General features: G+C 36.0%; 1 protein-coding gene across 1 annotated transcript in view; it reads right to left on the bottom strand.

Annotated features, from left to right (window-relative positions):
• Positions 1 to 480: 480 nt before the first annotated feature.
• LOC138787070 (T cell receptor alpha chain MC.7.G5-like) overlaps positions 481 to 20,125 on the bottom strand; it is a 220,198-nt gene continuing 200,553 nt past the window's right edge. The window contains exons 5-8 of the mRNA XM_069964193.1: positions 4,407 to 4,688; positions 3,687 to 3,740; positions 2,450 to 2,557; positions 481 to 784 (exon numbers count right to left, since the gene is read on the bottom strand). Of these exons, the coding sequence (XP_069820294.1) occupies positions 2,451 to 2,557; positions 3,687 to 3,740; positions 4,407 to 4,688 (443 nt within the window). The 3' untranslated portion in view covers positions 481 to 784; position 2,450. The remainder of the gene's footprint in view (positions 785 to 2,449; positions 2,558 to 3,686; positions 3,741 to 4,406; positions 4,689 to 20,125) is intronic.

Genomic DNA, 20,125 nt, shown 5'->3' with positions numbered 1-20,125 from the left:
CTGATCTGCATGTTATTCTTTATCCTATGGATAGGGGATAACCTTAATAAATGAGAATACCCCTTTAAGTTCTGCAAAGTTCAAGTATTTGTATTACCAAGCTTATTGTGTTGCTTTATGTCCTTTGTAACAATCAAGGTTTTGAGGCCATGTTTGGTTGTATGTCCCTCCAAAACATAGGATCTGGTGAGTCCACACAGTACCTCACTACGCAAGATCAACTTGATAGTTTACAATAAACTGATTGACATAACCTGTCTTCACCGCTGGGACCCCACAGATCTTAGTAGTATGAACCATTAGGTCTTATTGTAATGAGACATGAGCCATTCTACAGTATAACCCTCACTAGAGAAATAGAGATAGTTTCTTTACCATAGGGAAAATAATATCAGAATATTTTAGGTATATGAAGCATTGATTACACTTTTTTTTTCTTTTCAATAAATGCTTTAATAAAATGTTTGTAATATAGTTTACATTGTATAGAAAAGACATTTATAATACAAGTATACAGTATAGACATAACATTCATAGGAAGAGTAGAATATACTAAGTACAAGTAACAGTGCATATGTGAATAACAACCGTGTATACTGGATATATATTGGGTAATAGTAATTTTTTTTCCTGTAACAGTGATTGATTTGCACTTTCATGGCCCTCTATAAGTACATATATACAGCTTCAGAATAACAAGATTTCTTTTTGTACGACAGAACTGATGAAAATGACTGATGATCATCTTGTAGGTGATACTGATCGGAGCTCAGGTGGTGAACGTCTGTGAATAGAGAATAAAAGATGATGAGTTGTGTGCTATTTACCATGTGCCGTATGTCTGAGGGGGAGATTTATCAAACATGGTGTAAAGTAGAACTGGCTCAGTTGCCCCTAGCAACCAATCAGATTCCACTTTTCATTCCCCACGGATTTTATGGAAAATGAAAGGTGGAATCTGATTGGTTGCTAGGGGCAACTGAGCCAGTTTCACTTTACAATATGTTTGATAAATCTCCTCCTTAGTGTAGCTATAAACATTGGAAACATTGAACATCCCACACTGTTGATCTTTACACATGTTGCAAGTCTCTGCACAATTTAAAGGGAATATAACACCTAGATGTTTAACTAAGTTCTATTTTCTGATTGTAATTGTTTATTTTATTTCTTAAACATTAATATGGTGGCAGCTATTTAACAGCACTTACAGATGTGCTTTACAGCAAGCCTCCTGACCATAGGCAATAATAGACAAAAGCTGTCCCATTGACATGAATGGGAATGTTACTGGGCATACTTTGTATGAGGTTATTCCACTGCTATTGTCTCATCCATTGTTTCAGTGTCATCTTTCACTGTAAGGGTACAAACCCACTTGACGTATTTGCTGCGTTTATCAGTCTTAAAAATAAGCAGACAAAACGCAGGTTGGCTTTATACAATTGTTCTGCGTTAAAATACGCAATTGCGTATTTTTGAAGCGTGAAGCTTGTTGTTAGCAAAGCATCAGTTGTTAACAACCTGTGCGAAAAACGCATGTAGCTTCACACTTCAAAAATACGCAATTGCGTATTTTAACGCAGAACAATTGTATAAAGCCAACCTGCGTTTTACCTGCTTATTTTTAAGACTGATTCACGCAGCAAATACGTCAAGTGGGTTTGTACCCTTAAGGCCATGTTCACATGATGTTTTTTTTTGTGGGGGGGGGGTTTCGTCGTGTCTAGACCCCTGACAATGTATGGCTATGTTCACACAACGTCAAAAATAGAGGTCAATGGGAAGACGGATGTCCAATGCACACAATGCATTGAATAATAGACGTTTTTACCGCGGACGGCAAAATAATGATCATGATCAATATTTTCAGATGTCTTTTGCAAACAGCAGACGTTTTTTATTGGTTGTGCACACACAGTTTTTCTTTTTTCACCGTTCTTTGTCCGTTTTTACTATTAAATTCAATGGACTTTTCAATTAAGCTGGATCCAAAGGGTAATTAGTAATCCCAGACTAGAATAATGTACCAACAGCCATCATTGCAAGGGGAGGCCAAGCTGCCAAATGACGTCCATCATTTTGAGTCTAAAATAACGGACGTCATTTTAAACGGAGCTAAAAAAACGTTGTGAGAACATAGCCTAATACAGTATATTGCACTGTTACAAAATATAATACATACATGCAAGAATTACTTTATCATAATCTATTGTGTAAATTGTGTTACTATATTCCGCAGAGTTGCATGTTTTGCTATTTGAGAGTAGATCCCAGCATTCATGTGTACCATGGGGTTCAAGCAGTCCTGACAATAGGCTACCGATCACATACATCTTATACATTTGATAGTTTAGCTGTAATGGCTACTCATAGGTCTCTGAGAAAAGATTTTTTGCTTTTTACTTGGAAGAAGAGAAAAGAAGGATGAAGATGTGAAGCCACTCACCTTATGATGACCAAAGACGCCAGGTTATTATTAGATTGAAGATAATAGCTTTGGCAGTAAACATCCTTAGTCCAAGAACTGAAACTGACAATGTGTTCATGCCGGGGTCTGTAAAAGTAACATACACAGTTATTAATAAAGGAATGTCACTACAACACCTCTGGGCAAGTATCAAGTGAAGAAAGTTCTAGACCTCCAGCTATACCTTGAGCTATTCTGCATTCTACCTGTATATAAGATCCTGTTCATAAAGGTGGCATGTCTTCCATTGGAACAGAGCCTGATGCATCCAATGATTTACTATTAGGTTTTATTACTAGATATAACAGTGCAGTGTGTTACGCTGTTCTAGTTGGCAAACAACTATGAAAGGGGCTAATGCATGTTCCTAAGAATTCATATCTGCCAATTTCTAATAAAATACAACCTTCTACTTTTCATATGTACAGCGTTACATAGTATAACGTAGGGTGCATCACAGTGGTACTGTTGTTTCTGCAAATTTGTGTCAAGTTACACAATTTCCTAAGAACGTTTTTTTTAATCATATTTTTTTAAGATCTCCGCTTGCTGTCATTCAATGGGAACCTTCAGGGATTGGCTATGTTCACACAACGTCCCAAAAAGATTTTTTACTTTTTTGGACGTTGTGTGAACAAAGCCTTTTTTGGGTCTGCTTTTTTTGTTTAAAAAGAGGTCCGTTATTGCATCATTTTAATTGGCTCGACTAAAATGCATTGAAGTCTACTGAATAAAGGACGTCTTTTTCACACATTGTATTAAATGCGTCCGCCTCAAAAGACGTCCGTCATTCAGTACAATGTGTGAAAAAGATGTCCATTATTCGATAGACTTCAATGCATTTTAGTCAAGTAACTTAAAATGATGCAATAATGGACGTCTTTTTCCTTTTTTGGACGTTGTGTGAACAAAGCCTTTAGATGCAGTGGAGAACAATCTGTCCATGTAATGGTCACAGTACAGGTATTAGATTCATGTCCTGCAATAAGACAGACACCTGTATGCCTATCACATGAGCAGGACAGATGTGACTGATATAGGTTCCTACTAAATGATAGATGACAGAGATTGTACAACATTTCACTATACAATGAATAAACCTTAATACCCCCAAAAGTGCTGTCCCTCTATTAGTTTTAATATCTATTCCTCTACCCATTATAAACTCCTATGGTTACTGTGTAATCTGATTATACGCCTTCTGAAGGTGACTTACTTGTGTGGAAATGTTCATTGACTGTAAGAGATGTACAGGTCTGAGTTGTTTCATCTGAAAAATAAAGGAGTAACTTTATTTACTGTAGTTAGTTGTTATTCAGTCATTGCTTAATATATATAACACAGTCTATAAGGGTAGATAGATAGATAGATAGATAGATAGATAGATAGATAGATAGATAGATAGGAGATAGATAGATAGGAGATAGATAGATAGATAGATAGATAGAAGACAGATAGATAGAAGACAGATAGATAGGAGATAGATAGATAGATAGATAGATAGATAGATAGATAGATAGATAGATAGGAGATAGATAGATAGGAGTTAGATAGATAGATAGATAGATAGATAGATAGATAGATAGATAGATAGAAGACAGATAGATAGATAGATAGATAGATAGATAGATAGGAGATCGATAGATAGATAGAAGACAGATAGATAGATAGATAGATAGATAGATAGGAGATAGATAGATAGATAGATAGATAGATAGAAGACAGATAGATAGGAGATAGATAGATAGATAGATAGATAGATAGATAGATAGATAGATAGATAGATAGATAGATAGATAGGAGACAGATCGATAGGAGATAGATAGGGAGATAGATAGATAGATAGATAGATAGGAGACAGATCGATAGGAGATAGATAATACATAGATATCTATAGCTTTATACTTATTGCACAGTATAAACATATGTAATTTACCTATTATATTATGTTGGGCGACAGCTTTTTCATCATAGTTCACGTTACAGGAAAGGTTCTTGGAGGGAGCATCCTTATCCCATAAGACCGCGCTGTATCTCCATACATCAGTGGTGGAATTATCCAGTGCAGCATATTTATCCAGACTTATCTTCAGGTCATCTACCGCCAGGGATTTATTTGGTGATGGGAAATCAGTGAGCAGACATACTGTGCTCGGGAGACCCTCTTCTGGCTTGTCAGTCTTCAGCTGATATACAGAAGGCTTTTTGTCTTGGTTTTCTGTAAGGAAAAAAATGGAAGTTATTTAATATTGTGTATCCAAAATATTCTAATATACATCATTATACAAGAAGAACTACAATCATCAATCTAGTAAGTATCTAGTAATAGATATTATAGGATAACAATACCTACTCGGACACACTCGGATTAGTGTTCCCGATCCAAATATCAGTTTGTTAAATCCACCACCATAATTCACACATTATAAAAGTTCATAGCAAAAACTAATGCATTTCTATGGTATACAATTGAAATCATTTTTAAAATTTGTGGTCGAAGAATAGAATTTTTTTTTAAAGGTAAACGGAAAAAAAACTTTCTGAAATGATTGTAAGAAAGTTTATATCAAAGGAAAAATCTATAAAAAATAGTTGTTAATAATGTTATGACAAACTCACCGGACAGCACCAGGAGTTGTGTTCCTGGGGCAAATATCAGTTTAGCATAATTAGTATCTGCACTGTGTTTGATGGCTTGGCAAGAACACGCAGATATATGTACAGAGACACAGGACTTCAGATGGTAATATGTATTTATTTGATTATTAGTAGTGTTTACTATTTACACTTTTGCTTTTTAAGGCTATGTTCACACAACATATTTTTTCGTATTTCTACGGCCAGTGTTTCTGATTGCAACAACTGCCGTAGTTAATCCGAAAAAATACATTGGCTTGCTGTCTATGGGGTCCTGGCTGGAGCGTATACACATAGTATACGCTCTGGCCGGGACCCCTAGCGGCGCCGCAGCGGCCACAGAAAGCTCAGTCAGTTCACACTATGAAGCGAGCGGCTCCTGCGGGCCGAACTCTGCGGGCCGAAAGATCATCCGGCCGGTATTGCTGAACCGGCCAGGATGATCTTTTAAGAGACCAGCCAGTCTCTTATGCCATGTGAACATGGCCTAATAGATTCATTTGATTATAATGTTCTAATAATATCTACATTTACTGTAGTGAAGCATTTAGGCTTTGGACACCTTAGTATTTGTTTGTATTGCTCTAATACATTTGAAAATAGCTGAAGAATAAGTTTTAAGGGTTTAGGCTATGGCCACACATTTTTTTGACCAAGAGTCAAACAATGACGGAAAAATTTGAACCTTTTGGCTATGTTCCCACTACATCTTTTTTGGCCGTTTGAGTTTAAATAACGTCCGTTATTGCACAAATGACGACTGTTATTATGAAAAATGTCTATTATTTGGACTCAAAAGACAAAAAATATATTACGGGAATAGAGCCATTCAATAAATAAGTGCATCACCATGTCAATCAGTATCAACAAACACCGTTAGGCTATGTTCCCAGAATCATGATCATTATTTGCGGCCATCAGTAACAATAGACAGCTGTCTTTTATGGCTAAAATGTTGTCTGGCAAGACGACCATTTTACTTAGTGGCTTCATAACCTTATTGTGTAGACAAAAAGCACTAAGTTTTTATGCCTAAAATAGTTCCCCAGCCCTGTTTGAATATTACCTGCTTAATGTATCATCCTTCTTAATCTAAAGCACTCACCAATGTTAACCGTAAGTTTTGTACCAGATCCAAAAATAAATTTTCCATATCCGACACCAGTATACACAGTGATATACGCATGTGCAATAAAACATGTCTGAGTGGAAGTCAGGTCATGGCAGACAGTATCCACCGTTATAATACATATCTCCTTTCATTGCTTAAGGCTCAGTTCACAGGCTAGGTTCACACTATTTAAAAATGAGGGACTTCTTTCATAACAACGGCCGCCATTGTGGAAATAACGGATGTTATTGGCATAATGACGGCCATTATTATGAAGGATGGACGTCAGTTTTACATAGTGTAAGGCTAGTCACAAACTGTAAAGTGAATTTTAACAAAAACTAGGTATAAAAAAAATAGATTTTTTTTTTTTGGTCTAATATTAATTAAAGTCTAAAAAAAAAAACACTGTAATTCCAAAATTGGTGTTATGGTAATTTTCTTTTTTTGTCATAGGTTATGCTCACACATAGAGGGAGATTTCTCAAACTGGTGTAAAGTAAAATTGTCTTTGTTACCCCTAGCAACCAATCAGATTCCACCTTTCATTCCTCACAGATTCTTTGAAAAATGAACAGTGGAATCTGATTGGTTGCTAGGGGCAATTTTACTTTACACCAGTTTGATAAATCTCCCCCATAGTATTTCTGTCAGTCTTTTGGTCAATCTTTTTTCAACCAAAACCAGGCGTTGGTTGAAAGCACAGAAACTGGGCAAATCTTTCCATTATAATTTTGCCTTGTCAGTTCAACTCCTGGTTTTGGTTGAAAAATACTAACTAAAAAACTGACGTAAATACTATGTGTAAACATAGCCTCTAAGACAAAACTACAGCCATTTTTATTGGATGACCATTATTTAAAAACAATGGCCATCATTCATATTCATTTTGGCGGTGTGTAAACATAGCCTGCATATGACTTTTTCAGATTCTAAATCACTATGGATCTTAATTCATAAGGCTATGTTCCCACAATAGTTTTTTTTTTGGCCACTTGAGACCAAGGGACAGCTGTTATTTTATAATAACGTCCATAATTGTGATGTACTGGCTGTTATTTGGCCTTATTCGGACAAAAAAAAGACATTGTAGGAACATAGCCTACTACTAATATTCTGTGATATCCTTAAAATATGCAAACATTTAAGAGATCATTGGAAAACATTAGAAGCCAACTCACCCGGCCTTACAGAAAGTCTAGTTCCTTTTCCAAATGTAAGTTTGTCATTGGCATTAGCACAGTGACGCACAGTACAGCAAGAATGCTTTACGTAGCTGCATAGTCATGGCTGGCTTACAATGCCTTCATATTAATACTTAGGATTGTTTGCTGACTATTTTTATGATTATTCATTGATTACTGACAGCGATCAGCTACGGATAAGGAATAACACGCTAAGATGGGAATACCCCTTTAAGATCATATTATAAAGAATAAAATAAACAGATTCTATTCCTATAGGTTATTTGTATATATTTTATAGTTTTGAGATTGTGTTGGTGTTTTGGCTCTATGCAGGAAAAAAAAATAATTGTAAAAAAGAGCAATACAGCAGCTAAGCACTGCCTCTCTGCGTTAATTGTGAATCAGTCACTGGTGCATCATATAGGCAATGTTGAGGATGTGCCGTAAATAATCGCACTCCCGGTGGTGCTCAGCCTGATAGAAGATTCATCACAGGTAGCAAAGGATAATAACGAAGAGGCGGCCACTCACCAATCAAGTACACCAATATAGGTTCACAGACATATGCAGAGTGTGTTCCATTGAGGCTACGGCTGTTTCGCGTATACACGCTTCCACTGGCCTCATACTGGCCACATACTGTGTATACTGTAAGTACATGCTTGTCATTGGGACAAGTATAGCGCTAAAATATGGTGGTATATAGAAATGTCAACAAAAATTTCAACAGATGCCGAATAACAGACAAAGTTCTTCCCTAGTAATTTATATTTTAGGTTCTTCTAGGGAAATAATATATGGAACCTCATGTAAAAATATGCAGGCCACAATATGATGTGAGGATCAGCATCTTTACTATACTTTGTATTATAGGCTGAAATGCACATACTCGTGAGGTTTGAGGGAAATGAGAATTATAGAAGAAAAAGTGTAGAGAATAATTTCCATTAAAGGGGCATCCCCACCTCATTTAGATAGGGGGTAGGCGATATAAGGCTGATCAGTGAGGCTCCAACTGCTGGGACCCCCACCTATCTGCTAGTTATCCCTCATCCTTTGGATAGAGTATATCTTCATGAGGTGGGAATAACTATTGAATCTGCTTCATCCATATGTAAGGGGATATACTCACACTAATTCTAATATGCATTTTTGTGCTATGGTAATAATATATGGCTATACAGTATATTACCAATACACAGAATATATTCTACAAAAAGTTGCCTTCTGACCCTTATTTAAGAAAAAAATAATAATTAGTGAGAAATTTCTTATGTAAAGACACTTTCCTGAAGAATCCAGCTTACTTGGTTTGACAAGTAGTCGTGTTCCAGTCCCAAATATCAGCTTGTTACCTGCGCCTAGATTAGCACAGCAGTTTACACCATTGCAAAAATACCTCACGTAGGGCACATGGACACAGGCAGTTATTGGTGCAGTTTTTTTTTTTTTTAGACAAATAAAGAAGTCTTTCTAAATTGAAGGAAAAGGTGTGTAAACTGCACCGACCATGTATGTGATCCCAGCCTCAAACTAAGTGTTATCTAGAATTATAACTACGGCTATGTTCCCTTTTTGGGAACATAGCAGGGAAAGGGGTCGGTCTCGTCATAATCACGGTCGTGAATAATGATGAAGTGGGAACATAGCCTGAAAATGTAATTTTATCTATTAAATAAACATTAGGGTATACTACATGGAAGATGCATGGAAAACTTGAGGGGTTCTAGGTTACAAATAGACGGCCGCTAATAATGATCATTATTTGCAGTCGTCTATTTAATATTATATATATATATATATATATATATATATATATATATATATATATATATATAGTAATTGAATTAAGATTTAATTCAGCTATTAATAATAGGTCATGTACTGTAATACTCACTGGGCAACACAATTAGAGATGTTCCAGATCCAAATATGAGCTTTCTACCAGTATATTCACACAGTGCTAAGCTCTCTTACACTAAACCCTAAAGCACTATGGGCTTGATTGTGGAGATGGTTTGGCCAGTACTTGAGTAGAATTTACATTAGACTTGGTGTCACAATTGTATTCCTGTACCAAATATGAGCTTGTTAATTTTCCCCCCAGTTACATATACACTGACAGATTATCACAATAAGGCCATGTTCCCACTTCCCACATAGATGGGTGGTAATAATGATCATGATCATTATTGGCGGCTGTCTATTTAACAAGATGGCCGCCTTTACCCGATATGTTCCTGAAGTGGACGTATAGCCTTAGGCTATGTTCACACGGCGTCAGAGACCGGCCGTTCCGTAAGCGGGCCGGGTCACGGAACGGCTGTTCTCTGCAAAGATCATCCCGGCCGGTACTTAAGTACCAGCCGGATGATCTTTCCGGCCGCAGTGTTCTGATGTGTGCGCATCAGCGCGCGCCCACATTAGAACTCTCATAGCCGGAGCCGCTCGCTTCATTGTGTGAACTGACAGGTCTTTTACGTAGTGTGAACATAGCCTAAGACTGCGGTCACACACATTTTCTTTAGGAAAAAATTTTGTGGCAGTTTTATCATTAAGTTTGTTGAACCAAATGCAGAATTGGATTTAAATAAAATAGGAAATATATAGGAAGGACTTCTCCTTCCTTCTGGACCCGCGGCACCTTTTGGACCTGCTGCTAGTTTTTATATTTCCCCTGCACAGTGAAGGGAACTACAAAGCAAAATGTTATTTACCTAAACAGAAATGACACCACCTATAGTATAATTTAGTGATAATTTAGGGTCCCAGAGGTCAAAATGCAATAGCATTCCCCCGGGACACATTATTAGATGGCTGAACCCTTTCCATTCATCCTACTGACTCAGCGTCTACCCATATGGGGCTCAAGTATTAGCCCAATTTGCAGGCTGTGCGTATGTGACCAATATTGGGGCTACATGTAATGTTGAAAAGATAACATTTCTTTCAATAAACATTTCCTTAATACGTCTGTGGAAAATGTAATACTCACTAGGTAACACAGTCATAGATGTTCCCGATCCAAAGATGAGCTTTCTAGCATCATAATCACACAGTCATATGTTGCTTTTCATTAACCTCTATAGCAAACTAATGTACATAGTTTGGCCAGCACTTGAGTAAAATCTATATTATCTATATTATATATCTTATAGTAACGCTAAACATATGTAAATATCATATGACAATATAACACATACTCACCAAAATTCACAATTAGCTTAGTTCCTTTTCCAAATGTAAACTTTCTTAGGTTATCACACAGTGATACACAACATAGCGATAAAACACATACACACATATACATACACTATGGAGCTATGTTCACATGAAAGGATTTTGCAGCTGTCCCTGCAGACGTCCGACAAAAAGGAGTCCAATATTTGCCATTGACAGCCGTCTGTGTAGATCATGATCATTATAGACAGCCGTCATGGGCAAATAACAGACATCTTTTTGATGGTGGTCTGCAATGATGGATAGAAGATCCCGTTGTGTGAACTTAGCCCATCAGTGTACACTTACAAGTATTCAGTATGCACAAAAGAAAAAAAAATGGAGGTACTTTCTTTTGAGTACTAGAATAGCCCTTTATGTAACACATTTTATTGGAGTGTTTTCAGGTAATTTTTTGGATTGGTATATTATACCAATTAATAAACTTTACTTTACTTTGAGAAAAAAAAAGGAATGATGGGTTTTGTTTCATCACCAATAAACTCTTATCAATCATCCCAAGTACTTTCCATTGGCCATATTTTGGACACCCATCATTTTGAGACAAAAATGCAGCTGCATTAAGCAAATTACAACCGTCTTATTGTTTTACAATGACAACTAAAAATATGGCTGAAATACGGCCCAAAAATTGGGGAGTGGGTTCAAAATAAATTAGAAATATAAGGTAAGACTTATACTTTTTCCATCTAAATCCATTTCTGGCTTTGGATTAAAAAAAAAACTGCATAAAAACCTAAACATAGGAATACACTATACATCATCTCCCTTTAGATCAGTCAACATAACCCCTGGTCACTGGGCCATGTTGTGCAATGGGTCATTTACGGCTATCTAAGGGTTATCTGTTATAACCAAATTCAAAAAGATTTCAAATAACTCCACGAGAATAATATAATATATTAAGGGACACTTACCACACTGTGATATACTGCAGGCCAATAACATACATGCACATGCACAAACACACACACACACACACAAAGGTTGTTTTTTTTTTTTGGGGGGGGGGGGTTAAATATATTATCACATTTAAATAATTAAAAAAAAACCCAACACAATGAATCTTTATGAAAGCTATCATTAAATGTATCATGTATCTAATGCTTCTATAGTTATCTACTTATTGGGAACTACTTATTCTGAACGAAACTAATGAAATTACAAACAAAGCCCACTGGTCCGATATGTTTATTGGTTTATGTTATTAATGAGATAACGGATACTGGGACCAGCAAGCCCAAGTCCAACTGTGGTTTTGGTGACCCATGATAAGGCTGGAACCGGTTTTATAATACAGACCTAATATTAGTCTATATTAGGCCACTCATTGTAAGTAAATAGGATAGCTAACACTTATTTTATTAATTTATTTTAAATGTATTCATTCAAATCAACAGGAATAACTTACTGGGTATAACATTGAGTTTGGTCCCTGATCCAAATGTTATCTTCCAGCCATCAGTATTCCCACACTAAGAAGACTCATTACATTAACCTTAGGTGAAAGAACTAGAGTATGGGACATATTCTATGTGTATAAGTATGGGGTATTTACCATTATGTGGGTGAATAGTGCCTAAAGATTGCCCTAGCATAGAGGCACTGAAGGCCAGTGAAGCATCTGCCCAGTCTTCAGATCCAACATATGCTACTAAAACGCAGGCAATCTTATAAAGAAGTGTGAGTTGCACCATCCTTCCCACCACTTTGTGACAAGAAAATGGTTGATCTCATATACATATACATATACATATATATTTATTTTTATATATTTTTTTTCATTAAATTACCATTGTATCGCTCTGAATCCAAGGGCTTCCAATAAAGCATATTTGGGTCTATTTAGAGGCTCACACAAAGTATTTTATCAATTAATGGCTGTTTTAACACCCGCAGCTATTAAATAAAAAAATACATTGCATTGATTGTAATGGAATCATGGACGGGGTGTATACACTCTGTATACACTCCTGCCGGATTCCTTGCGGTTGCACAAAAAACTGACATGTCAGTTTTGTGCGGCCGCTTTTCATTAGTGTCTGCACAAAACTGACAGAGCAGACAAGGTAAAGTCCGGCTCCAGCCGCACTTTACATTGTCTGCTATGGGTAATTGGAATGCGGGCACATACAGAATGCGACCGCATCCCAATTCTAAAGAAATGAAGTTCATCCAGCCGGTACTGCAGTACCAGCCGGGATGAACTTCACTGACACTGGACGATTTTCTAAAAAACCAATTGGATAATGTTAATACTTACTAGGCAACACAGTTAGGGTGGTTCCTAATCCAAAGATTAGTCTATTGGTATTATAGTCACACAGTGATATGCCCCCTTCCTATAACTCAATAGGACCTAAGGTTATCTAAGTGCACATATCTTGGCAAGTACTTGCTTAAAAGGTACCTTAGACTCGATCGATCATAGCTGTTGTGTGTATAGGCGAGTTTGGTCAGTTCAGTTGTACTGCATTATATGTCCTTTATAACCATTTATCTACTGTTATTTAACACATATATAGTTCATTTTTTTTCTTATATTGGATATAACATGTTATCCCCTGCGTTCTGCAGGGTGTTTATTAGGGTGTATCTTTTTGTCATTTCAGAAATTACAAAGAATACTTATAAGTATATAACATGTAAGTGCTTTCTTTTTGACCAATGCACTTGACCAGGGCTGGTAAGTCGAGTTTTGGCACAGAATATGACCATCTATTTCTATAATAACCATTACACTATCCTATACTTATAGCATTGGGATATATTTATAATATTTTTCTCATGGTTTGATAGAAAACCCATTTTATACAACAGGTCCTCCTTGCATACTCATAGAAACTCACCTACTCACCTAGTTCACCATCAAATTGGTTCCATGGCCAAATATACATTTTCCTGTGTTATAAGTATTACACTTATGTATTATATGACAAGAACTCAGACTTGATTCCCTTTATATAGTATATTGACTATGTTCCCACTTTGGGAATGTGCCATAATTTATCGGGAAAAAGCTGCCGTCTATTCATAATGACGACTGCAGATAATGATATGACCATTATTTGTGGCTGTCATTATCAATAGATGGCCACCTTTTCCCAATAAATAATGGCACATTCCCATAGTGGAAACATAGTCTAAAAGTGGTATTCTAGCTATTTATAACCAATCCACAAAATAGGGGATATGTGTATGAGTGGCTATTTCCAGTAGCTCCCATAGACAATGAATGGAGTGGCAATTGCCTATTTATTCTGAAAAGAGACTTGGGAGCCCATTCTCGAGATGTTCAAGGGTTTCAGCTGTCAGACCCTCTGCAATCATAGTCATATCTGCTTCCCTGTGGATAGGGAATGCATGTTATCGACTGAAATGCCCCTTTAAGTGCATTTTACCTGTCCTTTTATTATGTTAATTTTCTGACTCAATTCACTTACTAGTGTATTAAAAGTTAGTTTGTCCCGCAACACAGATGTCCTATGTACTAACTACATATAATGATGGTATAATATACAATAACAATGGTATATATATATATATATATATATATATATATATATATATATATATACACATATATATACATCAGAAACTTACTAGGTTTGACATTTAACTTGGTCCCTGATCCAAAAGTCATCTTCTGTCCATAGGTATTAGCACCATGACACAATCCATTACAACAACCTAGACACCTGTATACACATACTAACATACGTGATAGCACTACTTACAATGAAAAGTTAGAAACATTAAAAAAAAAAAAATACTGTGTGTTGTAAAGTCTGGGGTTTTCATGTGATTTTCAAAGTTTCCTATATTTGAATAATCTGTTCTAGAATTGTTATGGAAGTGGAAAAACTAACATTTCTGGAGATAACTGCATTCTATGTAATGTATCTAATGCAATTAGACTGTGACTTTTCCCTTATGGATGGACCACGTTATCTGGAGCCATATCATTGTAAGTGATGGAGAAAACTATTGGTCCCAACTAATGGCAATGTGTAGGCCTTAAAATTATTCCCAGATCCGGAATTATGAGAATGTCTCAGCATTTTATAACACAGTCACATCATCTATAAATCATATATTCTATGTATTTTTAGTTAATGATACTGTGGATGAGAACAGATACTCACTGGGCATCACAGTCACCATGGTTCCTTTGCCAAATATCAGCTTGTTACCAGCAAAATTCACACATTGAATCATATCCTAACAAATACCTTTGTGGTATAGTCACAGATGACATGCTACACATCACATGATAGAACTGCCTGTCCTGTCTGTAACTGAGATAGACAATTGCTCTATCTACATACAGCATACTAATATACATATATTGTATCTATTTATTGCATTCTAATATACATATATTGTATCTATATATTGCATACTAATATACATATATTGGGGAAGATTTATCAGACATGGTGTAAAGTGAAACTGGCTCTGTTGCCCCTAGCAACTAATCAGATTCCACCTTTCATTCCTTGCAGACTCTTTGGAAAAATGAAAGATGGTATCTGATTGGTTGCTAGGGGCAACTGAGCCAGTTTCACTTTACACCATTTTTGATAAATCTCCCCATTGTTTCTACATATTGCATACTAATATACATATATTGTATCTACATATTGCATATTAATATACTTATATCTAGAAATTGCATACTAATATACACATATCCACATACTGCATACTATATTTTATCTAAATTCCCAGTAGGATACTGGGTTGTGGAATGTTGAATAAATAAAAAGCACATCTACCTATTGAGAACTGTCAATATCAATGGCATTTGGGCACTAAGACCCTAACCAATGAAGGGGCTCAGCCCCCTGCCCACTCTACTCTTGGATTTACTGAGGAACAGCGCTGACATTTCATTGTAATGATCAGTGATGATCTCAGTACATAGATAGACAAGACATAAATGGAAAATACCATCTTCAGACAGAAAACTAAAAAAAAAAAAAAGGTGATGAGGCTAAAGCTTGGGGCATTTAAGCAGTATATTATATAACTAGAACAATGGCTAGCTAAAAAGATGATGAACAAATATCCAGTCTTTGATACTGTCTTGTTTCCAAACATTGTTTAACCTATTATTTTTAGATATAGTATCTAATAGGGAAGCTAAATTCCACTACATGGAGAAAAAAAAGCATTTTCCAAATGACCATCATTTTTAGGCTATATTCCTACAACGGCCATCTTATGCTGGTAAAATGATGGCCGTCCAAGAAGAAAAGAACGTAGTGGGAATATAGACTTACAGTTGTTGTATAAGTAAGGAGTATTTCATTATTTTACTATATTCATCAAACTGTATTTTTTGTAAGAATTCTAAAAATGAATGAATGTCTCTGAGTTCTGTCGGTTACAAAGATTATCTTAGTTCATTGTAAAATTCTTACCAGGATTAACCACCAGTTTTGTTCCTGGACCGAATGTAAGTTTTCCATATGTTCCAGTATCACAGTGATATACTGTTATACAATATGCGGCCTGTGATCCTGTATACATTTGAACATGGTCTTAGCTCTATATTCAATGGGGTCTCTTATTTCTTACATTAATTATATTGCTATTTTTAATTGAAGTCATTCTCTTTGCATAAATTACCTCCAAAAGTAAATATTAATACACCGCAGCCTTTAGTGGGAGGTACGGGGGAGGTGTATTAGGACAAAGTTAACAATATTGGAAGGGGGGGGGGGCGAACCAAGACTAGTCTGTTACTGTACTATAGTCATAAAACTCTACTTAACCTTTTCTTTGTATTTTGGGGAAATCTTTTCTTGGAATACAGTCATATGCTGAGTTACCACAATGTTTTTTTTAGGCGAAAAAAACAGCATTTTATTATTATAACCGATGAATGATCATGATAATTATTAACGGTAGTCATTATAAAAAAATATCAAAATGAACAGCGCTCCATAGTGTAGAAATCAGGCAGAAGGGCATCAGGAAAAAGAGAAAATGGAGATTCTCATCTGATGGTGTTGTGCAAATACAAGGCACAACACTCGACCACAACAGGCATATGAACCACAGCCGCTCCCAGGCAATCACAACGGGATAGTAACAGCAACAGAATCATCCACTCCACAACTGGGTCCAACGGGCGCAGGTCCAGGTAAAAAGCAAGGCAGAAAAAAGTACAAAAAATGTATTAAAAAACGTCACGTGTTTCAGGATCGCACCAATCCCTTTTTTGAGTGCCTGTGTGCCTCAAGTGTGTTGTTTTTTAATACATTTTTTGTACTCTATTTTGGGTTGCTTTTTTACCTGGACCTGCGCCCGTTGGACCCAGTTGTGGAGTGGAGGATTCTGTTGCTGTTATTATAAAAAATGGCCGTTTTTCAACCTTAAAAGACATTATGGGAACATAGCCAATACAGTTAGCTGTACCTGGTTATCTTTGTTGGGTACATTTTCTTACAATCCAGAAAACTGAATTCTGAATGTTTTTCTATCTATTGTAAAATTACTTTGTTGACTTGTACAATACTTACCAGGATTCACCACCAGTTTTGTGCCAGAACCAAATGTAAGCTTTCCATATCCACCACCAGTATTATCACAGTGATATGCTGCTGTACAATATATGCCTTGTGAGCCTCTAAACATTTTAATATGTTCATAGCTCTGTTGCCATGGGGGGGGGTAATCTCACATTTCTATGTACATTTTATTTCATTAGTTAATACCTTTATATTTAAATTAATTTAATCTAAAAAAATACATCACATTTCTGACTAGTGGAAATCTGGTGTAGTCTAGAAATTCACCGGACATTCTGTAACCAAATCTCCACAGATTAGAATATACAATGAGCTACTTTATTAGTAATCGAAAAATTTCAAACTGGGGAAGTTTTTGGACACTTCAAGTGACCATGTGCCTCTTTAGGCCATGGTCACACACTGTCAAAAATAAAGGTAAAATACAGCCACATTTTCAATATAATAATTGAAGTCAATGAGAAAAGCAGACATGTCAATTTTGTGTGGCCGTAATTCATTGATAAGTGCGGCTTTGGCCAGACTTTACATTGTCTGCTATGGTTACTTAGAGCACGGGCACACTGGAATGTGACTGCATTCTAATTCAAAAGAAGTAATGTTCATCTGGCCGGAGTGAATTTCAGAAACAACGGCCGCTGTCGTACAGTATGTGAACAAGGCCTAAAACGGTTTTCTTTAAGATATCTCCAAAAATATTCATATCTATCATACGCAGCTGAAACTATCCAGCCCTAAAATGTAGTGACTATCATATGTTTAGTAAAGTAATTACCATCTATAATAATATATTTGCAAATATTATATGTAGGAAACATGTTAATAATAGATCTCTATATATTTGTTGTAAAGCTTTCCTACTTACTAGGTAAAACAGTTAGTTTGGTTCCTTTGCCAAAGGATAACTTCCAGCCGCTACCAGTATTAGCACAGTCATACACTCCACTACCTAAACCTCCCTCTGGTATAGTGGCTTATCATGGACTGTCTTACACTGGTCACATAGTATGTTATATTACAGATTTTACTGTATGAATATTTCTGCTTTTAGGTGCCATGACTGTTCTCTATGCTATTGGTCAGTGTGTTACACTGATTGGAGGCATATTATTCTCCTTCCTATAGACTGTTAATTTATACAATACTACTGTATTTATACTGTTCTTATAGTGAGGTCAGTAACATCTATACATGTTCCATGTGTTCACACATGAAATAAATGTAAAATACGTCTGTAATTTTGAGGTAAATACAGCAGTATTCAAATATAATAATATGCTCCATTGAAGTCAATGGGAAATTGGACAGTAGTGAACACACATTATAGAAAAAAGGCCGTCATTAAATTTAAATGTCCAAATAATGAACATGCTCATTATTTTCCATTTAACTAATCTGTTCACACATTGTTTTATTTTCACTCAAAGTTACGTCTGTATTTTGGAATATTTTTACTGTTTGTGAACATGGTCTAAAACTTAGTCATTTCTGTTAGTCGCCTTCCACATAAACCATATGATAAATAACCAAGACCATAATATAGTACAGACGTGTCAAACTCAGGCCCTCCAGCTGTTACAAAACTACAATTTCCATCATACTTGGACAGCCAAAGTTTTAGCTTTGGCTGTGCAGGCATGATGGGAATTGTAGTTCTGAAACAGCTGGAGGGTCTGAGTTTGACACCCCTGATATAGTATAACATAACACTTACTGGGCTGAACTAGTAGACGAGTCCCTCTGCCAAATATGAGTTTGTATCCACTTCCACCATAAGCACAGTCATACAGGCCCATACACAATCCCTGCTATCTTATGAACTTCTTATCCATGCCGTCACTGTCTGAGATGTATATGTTTGATGAATGACATTGCATTGCATGGATACATGGAGCACAAGTATATATGGCTATTTTTCTTTTATTACCATTTACCTGTGTCTGTCTTAAATGGAAGGCACATTGTTCATTAAATACATAAAATAAAAACCAACAGTTGACATGGAACATGATGGAAAATTGGAGAATTTCATTGAATTTAGGTACTCTATAGTACTAAACATTGCAATGGTCTACGTTTACACAATGTTTCTTCAGCTCCGTTTAAAATAAGGTCCGTCAATTTGAGTCTAAAATAATGGACGTCATTTAGCTGTCTGGCTTCCCCTTAAAGCATTGACTGGTGATTGTACATTGTTCTAGTTTGGTTACTAATCGGTCTTTGGGTGCAGCTTAATTGAAGTCCATTGAATTTAATAGTAAAATTGGAGAAAGGACGGTGACAAAAGAAAAACTGTGTGTGAACAACTAATAAAAAATGTCCGCCGTTTGCAAAAGACGTCCGAAAATAATTGTCATGATCATTATTTTGACGTCCACGGACCTTACGCCTCTCATTCAATTACATTGTGTGCATTGGACGTCCATCTTTCCATTAACTGCAGTAAAATCAAGGCAATAATGAACGTTTATTTAAATTGCAAAAACAGGCGCCATTTCTTTGTTTTTGACGTTGTGTGAACATAGCCATACACTGATATTAGGCCATGTTCAAAGACTGTATTTTTTCAATAAATAACGTCCGTTGTTGCAGTTTGCAACACCGGCCTTTATTTATTGAAAGTGTGAAATAACATTATCACAGACAGCGAACGTTTAGCAAAGTAATTCCCATCTATAATAATATATTTTCATCTATACTTATATATTTACAAACATTATATATATGGGTTATATGTTAACAACAGACCTCTATATACGTGTAGTAAAGCTTTCCTACTTACTAGGTAAAACTGTTAGTTTGGTTCCTTTGCCAAAGGATAACTTCCAGCTGCCATCAGTATTAGCACAGTCATACACTCCACTACCTAAACCTCCCTCTGGTATAGTGGCTTATCATATGCTACCTAAGACTATGCTCACACACAGTAAAATAAAAGCAA

The sequence above is a fragment of the Dendropsophus ebraccatus genome, chromosome 3, assembly GCF_027789765.1.
Source record: "Dendropsophus ebraccatus isolate aDenEbr1 chromosome 3, aDenEbr1.pat, whole genome shotgun sequence".
NCBI classification, from domain to species: Eukaryota; Metazoa; Chordata; class Amphibia; order Anura; family Hylidae; genus Dendropsophus; species Dendropsophus ebraccatus.
Note: the sequence above shows the minus strand (reverse complement) of the source record. Positions and strands in the feature narration are given on the sequence as shown.